The sequence below is a fragment of the Vipera berus genome (genome assembly GCF_964194415.1).
Source record: "Vipera berus genome assembly, chromosome: 1".
NCBI classification, from domain to species: domain Eukaryota; kingdom Metazoa; phylum Chordata; class Lepidosauria; order Squamata; family Viperidae; genus Vipera; species Vipera berus.
The window spans coordinates 350526460-350543028 of NC_138202.1; the positions used below are offsets into that span (position 1 = coordinate 350526460).

The 16569-nt window shown below is 43.8% G+C and overlaps 1 protein-coding gene across 1 annotated transcript in view; it reads left to right on the forward strand.

The window, feature by feature from the left end:
- The window catches only part of MNT (MAX network transcriptional repressor), a 73988-nt gene that overhangs the window by 28827 nt on the left and 28592 nt on the right, over positions 1–16569 (forward strand). The window contains exons 2-4 of the mRNA XM_081346587.1: positions 2853–3432; positions 8598–8639; positions 10908–11019. Of these exons, the coding sequence (XP_081202713.1) occupies positions 2853–3432; positions 8598–8639; positions 10908–11019 (734 nt within the window). The remainder of the gene's footprint in view (positions 1–2852; positions 3433–8597; positions 8640–10907; positions 11020–16569) is intronic.

Below are 16569 nucleotides of genomic sequence, written 5' to 3' on the forward strand. Positions count from 1 at the left end.
CTGGGAGTTGAAGTCCACAAGTCGTAAAGTGGCCAAGGTTGGGGACCCCTGACTTAGGCTTTTACCTTGCTTCAATCACTGTTGCTCTATAGGTAAAGGTAAAGGTAAAGGTTCCCCCGCACATGTGTGCTAGTCGTTTCCGACTCTAGGCCCCGGTGCTCATCTCCGTTTCAAAGCCGAAGAGCCAGCGCTTGTCCGAGGACGTCTCCGTGGTCATGTGGCCGGCATGACTAGACGCCAAAGGCGCACGGAACACTGTTACCTTCCCACCGTAGTGGTCCCTATTTTTCTACTTGCATTTTTACGTGCTTTCGAACTGCTAGGTTGGCAGAAGCTGGGACAAGTAACAGGCGCTCACTCTGCTACGCGGCACTCGGGATTCAACCTGCCAAACTGCCGATCTTCTGATCGACAAGCTCAGCATCCTAACCCACTGAGCCACCACGTCCCTTTGTTGCTCTATAGTACCCTCCAATTTCGGCCAGTTGAAAGTTACAAATTGACAGAGTTTTAGTACCCTAGTATATATAGAAGAGAATTTACCTGTAGCTCGTGATTGAATTGTGGAATCCTTGGTGCTCTCTGTGCTTAGTTGTTTCCTGACCCAACTCTGTAACATCAACAGTGGATGGGATGATTAAAACAAATATTGGAGTAGGATTCATATTTTAATGCAGAAAATTCTTAGTGAACATAAAGATTAAACCAGAAACTTTCCTTCTGGGTCTAATGGAAAAAGACTTTCGGGGGCGGGGGGTGGGAATTGGAACTCTGATTTTATTTTATTTTATTTATTTATTTTATTACATTTATATACCGCCCTTTCCCGAAGGACTCAGGGCGGTTTACAGGGTGATTAAAAACAAAAATACAAAAGTTAAAAACAGATTAAAAAAAAATTATATTCGTCCCTGCATAAGTAAAACCCCAGTTAAAATTAAAATTAAAACTAAAATTAAAATTCTCAGCCTGGGCCAGAGAGCTCGAAGAGCCAGGTCTTCAGGTCCCGGCGGAATGAACGGAGGTCGGGGGCAGTCCTAAGCTCCACTGGCAGCTGGTTCCAAAGGGCAGGCGCCCCCACTGAGAAGGCCCTATCCCTGGGTGTTACCCGCCGGCAATCTCTTACCGGTGGCACCCTGAGAAGACCCTCCCTGTGGGAGCGCACTGGACGAAGGGAACTTGATGCCGGCAGCAGGTGTTCCCTCAGATATCCCGGACCCATGCCATTTAGGGCTTTATAGGTCATCACCAGCACCTTGAATCTCACCCGGAGGGCAACCGGAAGCCAATGCAGCTCGCGGAGTAGAGGTGTTACATGGGAGTATATGGTGAGAGCAGCAAGACTACTCTGTGCACAAAAATGGAAAGATGTTTCGATTATCACCACGGACAAACGGCTACAAAAGCGGATGGAATTAGCAGAGATGGCTAAATTGACTGTTTTAATAAAAGAAAAGAATATAAGTACTTTTTGTTTCTACTTGGAAACCACTTCTGGATTTTGTGCTTGAGGAGGAAAAAAAAAAGATCACTGTTTTGGGTTTTACTTATTAGATTGGTTTCTTGATATAGAAATGGCTATCTCATACTATTACAGAAAAGGTAAAAAGTTGAGATACGAGGTTAATGCCTTGTTTTTACTGCAACAGAGGGAGTCGTAAGTCAATGCCTTTTTTTTTTCTTGCTCCCCTTTTTTCCCTTTCCTCTACCGTTGTTCCTTACTATTTGCTTTTGTACTTTGGTATTTTGTGTTATGAAGGGACGCGGTGGCTCAGTGGGTTAGGACACTGAGCTTGTCGATCAGAAGGTCGGCAGTTTGGCGGGTCGAATCCCGAGTGCCGCGTAACAGAGTGAGCGCCTGTTACTCGTCCCAGCTTCTGCCAACCTAGCAGTTCGAAAGCACGTAAAAATGCAAGTAGAAAAATAGGGACCACTACGGTGGGAAGGTAACAGCGTTCCGTGCGCCTTTGGCGTCTAGTCTAGTCATGCTGGCCACATGACCATGGAGACGTCCTCAGACAAGCGCTGGCTCTTCGGCTTTGAAACTGAGATGAGCACCGGCCCCTAGAGTTGGAAACGACTAGCATGCATGTGCGGGGGAACCTTTACCTTTACCTTATTTTGTGTTATAAGCGAATAAAAATAATCTAAAACGTAAACAGTGGATGGGATGATAATGGTGGTGGTGGTGATGATGAAAATATATCAGCAGTGTTTCCTAATTGGGTCATGAGACATCTGCAAGCAGGCAGCCAAGCTCAGAGAGCATCAAGTTATTATCCAGTACATTCTGTGTACCGTTGGCTGCTGAGAGCTATCAGAAGGGTTATTGAAGTAATATTTCAAAATATCTTAAAAGGTTAGTTATTAATGAAAACTGACAGAAGAGCTGAGAGCATCAACTGGTGTTGATTAAAAAGGGTGGCACCAGAAAAGCCATTAGGGAGAATAAAACAAACTGTAATCCTGCGGACTAGCAGCTTTTTACATGTGGATGAAAAGATGGGCTTAACATGATAATGCTAATAAGCAAGGAGGTTCCCTTTGAGAGATAAAGGTTTTGCAGTTTGCCCTTTGGGGGGCTCAAATCCATCCTTTTTCTTTTCTTGAATTGCTGTTGCACAATTCTTTCCCAAATGAAATGGGAATATCTCTTTGGGCCAGAGGTTGGTGATCTTCCGTTGACCCCTTTCTCATTCCTGTTTGCATCAGTCTAGCAAAGTCTAGCGTATCTCAGGTAACAAGCCGCAAATTGTGGATTTTTGAAATTTCTCTTGTGGTGATTTCACAGTAGGTAGAACCATACACATTGCTTATTAGAGGGTGTTTTTTTTTCTTTCTTTCTCTTTCAGAAGAGAATGAAAAGCATGAAAAACTCTGCCAGGAGCGTGAACAGGAGCAGAAGAAGGCCAGCGTGCAAAGGGTTAATCACGCCACCCAGCCGGAAGAATCCCGCAATGACCTCCAAGCTGGGCCGTTGTCTCCACCCACTCCAGCTCCTCCCCCTCCTCTTCCCCCCTCCCTGGCGGCTCCCATTTCCATCATCCCCATTCCGGTGGTCACCAGCCCCCCTCAGCCAGCCCCCCAAAGTAACTTGTCGCCCCCACTCATCCAGCGGCACTCGCCCCTGGTAAACATGGGTCTCAGCAAGGAGCCCCCGCTGATGGCCCCCGTGATCCAGAAGACTTCGGGACCCCTTCTTCCTCCTGACATCAAGGCCCCCACGCCCTCTTCGGCCAGCCCCAGCCAGCTGCCCCACTACGCCACCTCTGTCTTGGCCATTTCCCCACATCACATGGCCCAGCCACCCATCAAACCTCAGCCACCCACCCACCAGCCACTCCTCCCTCATCACGTGCCTCCGCCACTCAATGTCAAGGCAAACCCGTCAGAAGAGGCCAAGCCCAGCGAGCAGAAGAAGAGACCTGGCGGGTGAGTGGAAGGGCCTGAGGGCAGCACTGTGTGTTTCAGTACATGTGGTCCTCAACTTACGACCATTCATTTAATGACTGTTTGAAATTACGACAGCCTCAGGAAAAAAACAACAACTTACGACCTGCCCTTGCAATTTCTTGTGGTCATGTGATTGCAATTTGCAATCGAAACCACCCTGGATTTAAGATAAGATAAGATAACCTTTGTTGTCATTTTTTTTTACTGTGGGCACAATGGCACACAATGTCCTGTGATCCCACAGTCATGATTTATGGCTCTGTTTGCTAATTCTAGGCAAAAAATGCCCACTGAGGAAACTGGATTTGCTTAATGATAGTGTGATTTGCTTAATGACTAGACCACAGGTCTGTAACCAGCGGCTCCGGAGCCGCATGCGGCTCTTTCAGCCGTCTCCTGCGGCTCTCAGTCCTCTGCCATGTGCAGTTCAAAAAAAAAAAGTGGGACTAAAAAAGTTCAACCAATCAATTCAAATATGCAGGGTAGGTGCATATCTCGCCTTGGCTCCACTCTTCAGTCAAACCCTGTTCTGCACATGCGCGCATGTACGCGCATGTGCACACATTTTTTGCAGCTCCCAGTTTTTCCTTTTGTGAGGGAACCGGTTCCGAGTGGCTCTTTCACTGTTTCAGGTTGCTGACCCCTGGACTAGACAATGATTCACTTAATGACCACTACAAAAATTGTTGTAAAATTCAGTCCAATTTCAGTTACAACTGCAACGATTTATTGACAGAAATTCCAGTCGTAAAGCGAGGATTACCTGTACTGCAGAACTGAAAAAGGGTCTGGTCCCGTCCTTCAGTTGAGTTAAGGGTTGAATGGAAAGGAGGAGAATAAGGGAGAAAAGGGAATATTAGTATCATAATCCTCACTGCCATCATCATGATTAATAGCAATCCGGAGTGGTTTGCTCTGCTGTAGCAGACCCGGGGGCTGCATTCACACAGCACCCTTAACCTTGTGGAGTTAATCCATTTCCTGAGCTTGCATAACAAAGTTTGGTGGGCTGTACTCACAGATGTGCTAAAATCCCTTCTGTGTCTTGAAGTGACTAGGCCTGTGGTGGCGAACCTATGGCACGCGTGCCACAGGTGGCACACAGACCCCTCTCTGTGGGCACGCGTGCCATCACCCCAGTCCTAGGCCTTCAGCTGGGTTTTATAAAACCTTTTTGCTTTAGGCTTCCACCGCCGTGTACAAAAAAAAAGGTTCAATCAATCAATCAATAAATTTCAACTTCTTGCAGGAAAAAAAAAAGTTCTCGCAAAGTTGAAATTGATTGATCAAACTTTTTAGTCCCACCCAGTCTGTCTTTACCACTGCAGCCACGCCCACCCAATTGACCATACCCACTCAAAGGGTATGCACCCGATGATACATAAGTAGGTTTTGGGTTGCAGTTTGGGCACTCAGTCTCTAAAAGGTTCTCTGTCACTGGACTAGGCTAAGGTGATTGTATGCAGTGAAAGTAGAAAGATTTGGGGGATAGAATGATAGTCCTCAACTTTCAACCCTTCATTTAGGCACCTAAGATGCCGCTAAACAAAGTAATTCATTGACTGCTCCTTGCAGCCTCCCCATGGTCATGTGATCGTGATTGGGTGTTTGGCAACTGGCATGTATTTAAGACAGTTTCACCATCATGGAGTCACCACCAGTTGCAACTTTTTGCCAACCAACGTCCGACAAGCAGGGGAAGCTGGCAGGGAAGGCCACCAATAGTGTTCACATGATCTCTCCCTTGACTACCATCGCAATACAAGGTCATAAAATCAGTGCGGTCACGTGATGCTCCACTTAACGGCTGCACTACTTAAGGATGACTTTTTCAATCCCATTGGGGTCGGGCGAGCAACCAGATCCACACATGATATAGGGTTCAAGCCAAGCACGGTCATACTTTGGCATTCGCCTGCTTCAAAATTTGTCAGGTTCAGTATTTGACGCATTTTGAAGCAGAAATCTTGTCCTGGCGCTCGTCCTTTTCCTGGCAGTCAACATACAAGAAAGAACTTGAATATGTCAGCTGCCTTGTGACGACTCCCTATTATTTCCAGCCGAAATAGCGGGTCACGTGGTAAACCACGTGCTTTCCTCAGTGCCCATTGGGTTTTAGTATTCAATAAGCCTTCTGAAATGAACTACCGACAAGGATCTAGGGACTACTGTATTAAAAGGTAAAGGTTCCCCCGCACATGCGTGCTAGTCGTTTCCAACTCTAGGGGCCGGTGCTCATCTCCGCTTCAAAGCCGAAGAGCTAGCGCTTGTCCGAGGACGTCTCCGTGGTCATGTGGCCGGCATGACTAGACGCCAAAGGCGCAGAGAACGCTGTTACCTTCCCACCAGAGTGGTCCCTATTTTTCTACTTGCATTTTTACGTGCTTTCGAACTGCTAGGTTGGCAGAAGCTGGGACGAGTAAGAGGCGCTCACTCTGTTACGCGGCACTCGGGATTCGACCCGCCAAACTGCCGACCTTCTGATCGACAAGCTCAGCTCTGCCTATTATACAGGAATCTCCCCAGGTTGCCACCATCACTTGGGAACAGATAGATATGGCTTTATGGAGCTTAAGGGGTGGGGGTGGGGGGGTCAGTTTGGAATCACTTGCAGCTGTGCAAGGATTGGAGGCTAATTCCAAACTTGAGGCCTTCCTTCCCCTGACTGGGTATTTCCCAACAATTGTGGTTGTAAGAAAGGACTATCTGTAAGAAGCTGCTTTATCCCATGTCAGATATGATAAATTTCCCAGGATGAAGATTTCCCCATGGTTAATTCATTAGGGTCCTTTATCATAGAATAGCCTTGGAGGTCTTCTAGCCCAGCCCCTGCCCAGTTCAGGAATCCTCCTTCCATTCTATACAAATGGCTGCCCAGTCTTTAATATCTAGATAGCCATGGACCAAACACCCATTTGTAGAGAAATGGTCCCAATAGATTTTCAGTATTCAGAACTATCATACCCATGGCGGAGATCGTACAAAAATGATAATTTGGGTTTGGTGGTTTTCTGCAATTTTTTTACTGGCCATTGTGGGAAGCAAATGTCCGAAGTGGAACATCCAGCTTTCTCCAATCTGGTGCTCTCTAAATGTGCTGAGAGTGGAATTCCCAGAATTCCCCCTTTGTCATCATTGGCAGGGGAATTTTAGGATCTGAAATCCCAGCTTGTGTAAAACACTCCAATTTGGGGAAGAGCCAGTGATGTGCACATCCGAGCATGCACACATATAGGTAGTCCTCAATTCAGGACCACAATGGAGGCCAAATTTTCTGTTGTTAAGTGAGACATTTTTTAAGTGAGTTTTGGCCCATTTTATGACACACCTTGCCACATTTGTTAAGTGAATCACTGCACTTGATAAGTTAGTAACCCGGTTGTAAAGTGAATCTGACTTCCCCATTGGCTTTGCTTGTCAGAAGGCCACAAAAGGTGATCACATGATCTTGGGGCACAGCAACCGTCATAAATACAAACCCGTTGCCAAGCCTCTGAATTTTGATCACATGGTCATGGGAATGCCACAAAGGAAAAACTATGAAAACAGTCATAAGTCACATTTTTAAAGTGCCGTTGTAACTTGGACCAGACATTAAATCGGGTGGTCAAACTGGCTGCATGCGGGCTGGTATGTCACGCGCAGGCCATGCCCACTTCACAGCTCCACAAAGGCAAAAAACTTTGCGATACGTCACGATACATCACGTGACACAATCAAGTTTGACACCCGTGCACTAAATGAACTGTTGTAACTTGAGGATTACCTGTAATACCTACAGAGATCCTGGGAAATAATCTAAAGTAACAGTTCATGCTAAATCTAATCAGTACATCTGATTCCATCCAGAATTCCTGAGAAGTTCATTTTGCCTGATGGTTTTTCCGGGGTTCCTAAAATAATCTCGCCTTCTGTGAACACTATGACATATTTCTAGTGTCCTGGATTTTCCTTGTCGGATACAGAGGCTGCAAGGGCTGTACGTTTCCCTCAGCAGGTTGCCTGCAAACAACAGATGCATTTGTTACCAGGGCAACAAGGATGTGGCGATCGGTGTGCCATGCACATCTTGCGTATCTGTGGTGTGGGACTGGGTGTGTTTGGCTGGAGGAGCAGATAGATTCTAGAATCCTTCTGAATTGCCTCAAGAAGAATTGATGGAGAAGACACAGATGGCCTTGACTTACAACCATTCGTTTAGAGGTCATTCAAAGTTACTGCGGCACTGAAAAAGATATAACCGTTTTCCACACTTAACGACAGTTGCAGCATCCCCATGGTCACATGATCAGAATTTGGGTGCTTGACAACTGGTGTGTAATGATAACAGCTTGTAGTGTCCGGGGTTTAACCTGATCACCATTTGTAACCTACCCAGTCAGCTTTTGACAAGCCAAATCAGTGATGGAAGCCATATTTGCTTAACGATTGCATTACAGGAAATCCTCAACTTACGAACATAGTTGAGCCCCAAATTCCTCTTGCTCAGTGAAACACTTCTTAAGTGAGCTTTGTCCCTTTTTACGACCTTTCTTGTCACAATTGTTAAATGAATCACTGCAGTTGTTAGTTCAGTGACACCATTGTTAAGTGAATCTGGCTTTCCCCATTGCCTTTGTCTGTCGGAAGGTCACAAAAGGAGATCACCTGAGCCCGAGACACTGTGACCGTCATAAATATGAACCAGTTGCCAGGCATCTGAATTTTCATCATGTGACCATGGGAACGCTGCAATGGTAGCAAGTGTAAATATCTGTCATAAGTCACCTTTTTCAGTGCTGTTGTAATTTTGAGAGGTTACTAAATGAACTATTACAAGTCGAGGACTACTTGTATTTAACAATTGCGGCAAAAGGATCATAAAATGGGGCGCAATTCACTTAACAACCACTTTCCTTAGCAGCAGAAAATTTGGGCTCAATTGTGGTCGTAAGTGGAGGACTACCTACCTATATATGTACAGACACAGACACACCTCTTCCCTTCTTACAAAATAAAAGACTTCCTTTCCACTGCTTTTAACAACATTTTGCAGAGTGTAAAAATTAAGATGATTTCTCTTCCAGAAATATTCCTAACTTTACAACTTGGGTGCTTGGCAATGCTTTTTCTGATATTTTCCCTCCTTCCTTTCTCTATTTTAGGGTTGGCACCCGAGAAGTCCATAACAAATTGGAGAAGAACAGGTATGTACCTTTTTAAATTCCAAAGCAATATACTGGAGAAAATGTGAGTTTTCCAAGAAGTTGTTTTCTGTTTGTTTTTCAAAGCATAAAAAAGTTTTCTGAGAATATTGGTTGTACTTTGTGAATGTGCCTAAAAAAAGTGTTCAGTTAAGGCACCATGCCAAACCGTGATTTGCACTAACCGTGGTTTGCATTTCTCAACAGTCAGTAGACAAACCAAAATTATTTACCTCACATCGCTCTCCAAATTTATGCAATGCAGTAGCTGTAAGTGGTTTTCCTACTTACATATTGTGTTGAGTTATGCTATGTGCAAACTAAGATGCCTTCAAATTATTATTATTATTTTTTTTGGCGGGGAGGGGGGGTGTTGCATGTTGGTTTGGCTTGCTCTATGTTGGTAGTTCCATTAAGCAGGTTTTAGGCAAAACTGATGTGCAAAGCCCACTTCCAAGCATGATTTCTGATTTCCTAGTTCACGGGTCGGCAACCCGCGGCTCCGGAGCTGCATGCGGCTCTTTGAGCCGTCTCCTGCGGCTCCCAGCCGCCCGGTGCGCGCGCACCTCTTCGAACGGGCAGTGGTGCGCGCGCACCTCTCCAAATGGAGAGTGGCACCGCCCGTTTGGAGAGGTGTGCGCGCACCTCCCCGAATGAGCGGAGGTGCGCACGCACATCCCCAAACCTTTGGAGAGGTGCGCGCGTACCTCCGCGCGAACGGGCCGCGGCGTCGTTCTTTGAGGAAGCTGCCGCGGCCCGTGTGCAAAGCTGCCAAAAGCGGCAGCTTTGCAGACGGGCCGTCGCCGTCGGGCAACCGGGAACCGGTTCCATCTGACTTTTTAAAAAAAATGGCGACCGCGTGCGTCCGCGCATGCGCAAAAAACCGTTTTGCGCATGCGCAAAATGTTTTTTGCGCGTGCGCGTGCATGGACACACGCACGCGGCTCCCAGTTTTTTTAATTTGTGATGGAACCGGTTCCCGGTGGCTCTTTTACTTTTTTAGGTTGCCGACCCCTGTCCTAGCTCATAGTTGCTTACATAGCCTGGTATTAAAATATCTGCAGAAAAACAGTCAAATTCAGAGAAAACTAGGAATCTTACGGTTTAACCCTTAGTGAATATATCCTGTGACAATTCCTGTATTTGCCTGCAGCAATGCTGACCAGTTATTTTTTCTTTTCTGTTTTTTGCTCTTTTTTTATACCTTCTCGTTCCTTATCTTAGTTTGATTTGTTGAGTTGATCAATTACAATGCTCGACTTCAACGTATCTTATCCCCAAACCTACATTTTGTCCCCTGCCTTTCATGGCCACATTTTTTTCCCCCTTGCTCTGATTTGTCCCTTTCCGAGATCATCCGTGCATGTCCAAAACATCTGCTAACATCTTAAGAATCTCAGCTGAGTAATTTCTAAAATGAGGTCAGCTGACCTAAGCAAATGACTGCAGGTTGGGTAGGCGACAAAATATTTTGCATCCGCCCAGAGTCACTTCAAAACGAGATGGGTGGCAAATAAATTTAATAAATAAATAAATCCTTTTTATGTGAGGCAATGGAGAACACGCTAGTTATCTGGAGCATCTGTTGACTTTGTGCTCCTGTAATACAGTGCGGAAGGTCAAGTGTACAGGTGTGTGTTACGTCTTTGGGTGTGGGGACTTTTATTTGTTCTGTTACCACACCTCCTCCACTGGCTGTGTGGGATGCCTCTGAATGAAACAATTGTGTAAGTTAGCTTGAACAATCCTGAGCATTGCAACTTCTAATTCGTTAGGTCTGCATTTAGTCACCTTAAAAAGCATCTGGTGCCTCCTACAAACAACATTAAAAAAATCACCTGAAATTGCATGAGGTCATCAAAATCACTGAGACTTCTCTGTTTTGCACAAGAATTTCAAGCAAGTTAACTATGTTCGCCTGACATATTGTAAAATTTGAAGAAATTAAAAATACTTTAAAAAAAATAATTTCAGATGTTCACTGAGATCACCTTAGGGCAATTTTTCTCAACCTCTGCCGCTTGGAGACGTGGACTTCAGCTCCCAGAATTCCCTAGCCAGCAAGAATTACAAGCTAGGGAATTCTGGGAATTGAAGTCCACACGTCTTCAACACTACATTAAGGGAACTGAGGGGCTGTGTTGTTGACCCTACTTTGAACCTCATGCCTGATGGTTTCCTCATTTCATGCCAGTTGGCATGTCATCTTGATCAAAGTTGAGATCACGTTTGTTCGGCAGGCTGACCAAATTTGGGGTTTTGTTTCCATAGACGTGCCCACTTGAAAGAATGTTTTGAGACCCTGAAGAGAAACATCCCCAATGTTGACGACAAGAAAACCTCAAACCTCAGCGTCCTAAGGAGTGCCTTGAGATATATCCAGGTAGGGCCTACAACATGGATTGTTTTTTTTTTACTCTGTTCTGAGATGTAAAATATACCATTGTGAGCACCAGGTGTTGGTCTCATCCAGAGTGATGTATTGGACTTCTGTTCCCAGAATCCCCTTGACCCAGAATAAGGGAAGCTGTAGTTGAGTGGATTGGGGAATGCCAGCTATAGGACTCCTCCTCCTTTTTGAAAAATTGAAATGGCATGTGTAGCAAAGGGTAATTGAAATTAATATTGTTGTCTTCTGCTAGGAGGTATTTTCCCATTGTCTTTCTATTTCCTGCTAGGTCAGGGGTTGGCAACCTTGGCTCTTTTATGACTCGTGGACTTCAACTCCCAGAATTCCTGAGCCAGGAATTCTGGGAGTTGAAGTCCACGAGTCATAAAAGAGCCAAGGTTGCCTATCCCTGTGCTAGGTGGAAGGTTCAGGACAAGCAGACAAAGATTTCTTGTTATGTTACATATAGCTAATTAAATCATAGTTGGTTGACTGGTGGTATAGGTTTTTGAGAACATTTTGAACAGGAAAAAAATGCCCTATGTGTAATAGGTTAATGTATATGGGAAGAAGTATGTGATAAGGGACATTTTTTAAAATTAGGTACAGATAGCCCTTGACTTATGATCACAACTGAGCCCAAAATTTCTGTTGCTAAGCAAGGAAGTTGTTAGTTGAGTTTTGCCCCATTTTATGACCTCACTTGCCACAGTTGTTAAATGAATCACTGTAGTTGTTAAATTAGTGGCACAGTTGTTTGTTAAGCGAATCTGGCTTCCCCATTAACAGAAGCTCGTAAAAGGTGATCACATGACCCCTGGAGACTGCAACAGTCATAAATACATGCCAGTTGCCAAGTATCGAAAGTTTGATCACATGACCATGGCAATGGTCGTAAGTGTGAAAAATGGCTATAAGTAACTTCAAATGGTCACCGAAAGAATGGTTGTTAGTTGAGGACTAACTGTAATGATAGTAGCCTTCCAATACACGAAGAGATGTCATAGAGCAGAGGAAGTAGGAAAAGACGAGTGGCAAAGAATCAATGGGGGGAAGCCTTACAGAGCAAGATCCAAACTCAAAAGAAGGAGGGACTTCCTGATGGTGGGAGCTACAGGTAGTCCTCACTTTATGACCATTTGTTTAAGGACCATGCAAAGTTACAACAGTGTTGGAAAGGTGACTTGCAAAGCCAGTTTTTCCACTTACAATTGTTGCAGTGTCCCCATGGTCATGTAAATGCAATTCAGGCGTGTGACAACTGGCATGTGTTTGTGATGGTTGCTGCATCCCGTGGTCACATGGTGGCCATTTGTGACCTTCCCAGCCAGCTTCCAACAAGCAAAAAGTCAGTGCGGAAGCTGGCAGGGAAGCTCACAAATGGTGATTGTGCGACGACAAAAAAAGTTGTAAAATCAAGGGGCAGTCATGTGATACCTAACTTAGCAGCTGTACTGCTTAACAATGAATTGTGGTTGTAAATTGAGGACTACCTGGGTTAAGCAATGGAGGAGCCTGCCTCCTGAAGTCATGGGTGCTCCATTACTGGAGTTTTTCAAGAAAAGATTAGACAGTCATTACTTGACTTAAGATGATCCAAGGATTCCCTTCCAACCCTATAATTTTGTGATACATGTGGAAGCCACCTAGTGGCATATCTGTGAACGAAATCAAGGCGTGTAGACCAGCAGTTCTGGTTTTTTAACAATGGATCAGGAATTATGGTTTGTCCCATTCAGATAAATGGTTAAATTTCTTGAGCTGGACTCTGGTGCAGTGTCTGAATGCAGTTGTGAATCTAGTGCAGCTGTAACCAGGCACATGTGTTCTATTTCATGCCAGCCAGGTCATAACCATCTTCTATGTGTTGACATTAGTTGGCTGAACCAAGCAACTCTTGCGTAATTGGATGTGCTGATGTGTTCCATTAGAGGAGCAGCCTTTGTTTGAAAACCCATGACAAAGTTTTTAAAGTTTGCTTTTTTTTAAAACGGCTTGTGGTAGCTGAAGGGATCTTTCCTGTGGTCTCAGTGGCGTGCAAGGGAAGAAGATTTAGAAAGCAAAACGTGGCATTTGTGGTGGAAGGAGGAAAAAAATTATTGGTATACATTCAGTAGAAAACGCAGCTTGTGCCAAATGACCTTATGTATTGATTTGCTGACAGCTTGCATATGATTCTCATAGCTTACATATGCCAGAAGCTGGCATGAAGATATTCCTTGGAAAAAACATGCAAATATTTTTCTCATAGTGGCAGCGGCCAAAGCTTTAGTCTTGCTGGATGCTGAAAGTATGATTTTCACTGTACAGGAAATCGAAGACCCGTGAAACAATGGTGCCTCTTTACTTAGCGTCAAGTCTCTGCAAAGAAACCCCAAAAGGAGGGGGATATAGAGACAAAAGATTTCAGACTAGCAAATGAATAGGGCAAGGCGGCTTTCATGCAATCTTAGCTAACCTGTGGAACTCTCTGTCACATGATGGTTGTGTTTGCACAATGTAACTGACTCAGGAGGCTGTTGTTCCAGGTTAAGTTAAGCCCTCACTTCTATGAGCTGGCAGTGGATAAGCAGGAAGCTTAACCAATCCAAAACCTGTGTATATGTTTGTTTGTTTGTGTGTGTGTGTGTTAAGTAATATATTTGATTTTTATCCCACTGGGTTCTGTATCCTCAAATGCCCAGCAGATGTAATTCATGTTTATCAGTAAATCAAAATAAAAATCCTAATTGAATATACACTTCCTGTAGCTTGGTTGGGATGGGAAAGGCCGCAAATACAATTAAATGTCCCCCTTCATCTCCCCGAATTCCCGAGCCAGCATGGCTCAGCATGGAGACCTCTCCCTTTCTCCTCAGCATGCCTGGCTGAGGAATTCTGGGAGTTGAAGTCCACAAGTCATAAAAGGGCCAAGTTTGAAGACCCCTGTGCTAGACAAACCCTGCTTTTATCAGCCATTCTTGGCATTCATCACTGTGCCAGCATCTGAAAGAAAAGCAGAAATGTATGCAAGGTGATGGTGGTCAAAAAAGTCAACATGGTAACTCTGCCCCTTTTTTTGCACACATGGGTGTTTACACTGATGCTTAGAGACACCTTCTTGCTTTGCATATGTTATAAGGGAAATTCTTCAATCTTCAAAGAACTAAGCAAGTCCACATGTGCATTTTTTTTTAAAGAAAATAGATAACGGGGTGCCACTCTGGTCCTTTGCATTGGGGGGGGATTTTGCCAATTTCCTGCAAAAATGGCAAAAAACACCTATTGGGAAGCTGATTAGCTTAACGACTGTCACAAAAATTGTTATTAAATCAGGTCCATTTTGACTTATGATGAAAATTCTGGTCGTAAGTCAACGATTTGCCTGTATTTCTCTTTTTTCTAACTCCACATTGTGGGAGGAGATGAAATTTTTCCAGCCAACTAAAAAAAAAAAGTAAACAGCTGGATTGATCCCTGGGGAGAAAAACATCACAAATCTATTGCATGGGTGGGCTTATCCATCAGGCTATATGGTAATACTTTAAAAAAGTCCCCTTACATCCTGTATTGACAGCCAGTTTTGTGTAGTGGTTAGGGCAGCGGCCTTCAAACTTGGCCCTTTTATGACTTGTGGTCTATTCATCCTGTGAGGGGCTTTTTGCCAGAAACTGGCCAGAAACTGGCCAGAAAACAGGAAAAAAAATGTTAATTGTAATCATATGACCACAAACACTGCAACTGTCCAGAAAGGCAAGCCAGTTGCCAAACACCCAAAATGTGATCATGTAGAGCAGGGATCTTCATGGCTGAGGAATTCTGGGAGTTGAAGTCCACAAGTCATAAAAAGGCCAAGTTTGAAGATCCCTGGGTTAAGGCATTAGGCTAGAAACTCAGGGACCATGAGTTCTAGTCCTGTCTTAGGCACAACATCAGGTGGGTGATCTGGGTCCAGTCACTTTCTCTCAGCCCTAGGGAGGATGCAATGGCAAACCACTTCTGAAAAATCTTGCCAATAAAACTGAAGGCAGTCTTCAAGAATCAGACATGATTTAATGGAAGAAAAAAAAATGCTGTATATATTCGTGGATAAAGCCATTCAGAGATAAGCTGACTCCTTAAATTTTTAACCAACATACCATGAAAAATGCTGATTGGCTTATCTGTGGGTGGCACATTTTTAATACTTTTTTTTGTTAAAGTTCCAAAGGTTGGCTTATCTGTACATGAGCTTATATGTAAATATATACGGTATTAACCAATTCTGATCCAGTTTATTGAGCTCAGCCAACAAGTAAACTTAATCCAGCCGCCACCGAGGCAATGCCTTTATTAGGACTGGCTAAAATGTTTATTATTTATTTTTATCTATATAGCTGCCTCTCTTTGCCAAAACAATTTGTAAGTGATGAACAGTATATAACACTCAACAACAATCTAAATCAGTGTTTCTCAACTGAGGCAACTTTAAAATGGGTGGACTTCAACTTCTAGAATTTCCCATGCTGGCTAGGGAATTCTGGGAATTGAAGTCCACCCATTTTAAAGTTGCCTTAGTTGAGAAACATTGATCTAAATTAAAAACACAAAATAATCCAGAGGAACAGCAGCCAAAAGTAAAAAACCTCAAAATATAATCACAAAGGATTGCAAAATAATGTGCAGTTTGCCAAATTCCCTAGTATTCTACATGAAGCAAGTTGTTACTTATTATTACTTCTTATTAAAATTTATTTAATAAAATTTATTTAATTATATGCCTTCCTAAGTCAAACAATGCAGCTCTGGGTGGTGTGCAACACACCCAAGAACAAAAATATCTACACAAAATAAACAATACCGACTAAAAATCACAAACAAAGCACGGTTTCAGGGTGGTGGTGATGATAGTGGCACCTTACCTAACCATCAGCTTTGCAGAAAAAGACTGCAAACCCTTTTTGTGCCATTTTGAGTGGTCCCTATTATAGAAGCATAGGTAATCTTTGACTTAGAACAGTCCGTTTAATGACTGTGTTTGAAGTTACAACAGCACTGAAAAAAGTGACTTATGAACCATTGCAGCATCCCAATATTCATGTGATCAAAATTCTGACTCTTAGCAACTGACTCATATTTATGACAGTTGTCATGTCCCAGGGTCATGCGATCCATCTTTTACGACCTTCTGACAAGCAAGGTCAATAAGGAAGCCAGATTCACTTAACAACCGTGTTACTAACATCTGCAGTGATTCACATGGCAAGAAAGGTGGTAAAATGAGGCAAAACTCATTAACAAATATCTCACTTAGTAACAAATGTTGAGCTCAGTTGTGGTTGTAAGTCGAGGACTCCCTGTTCTTAGATTTGAAGTTGACATTTTATTTTACTTTATGTGGGGTTTTGCAGTGTGTTGGATGGCAAATGCTCAAAAAGCCCTCACTGTGGTTAATACTCAACAAATTTAACATGTTGAACAAACACAATAGCTACACTACAGCTATTTATACTAAGCATGGTGTGCAGACATAGTTAGCAAAACTTCATAGCCAGGGAATAGCTGGCATAATGTCGTATCCATGGA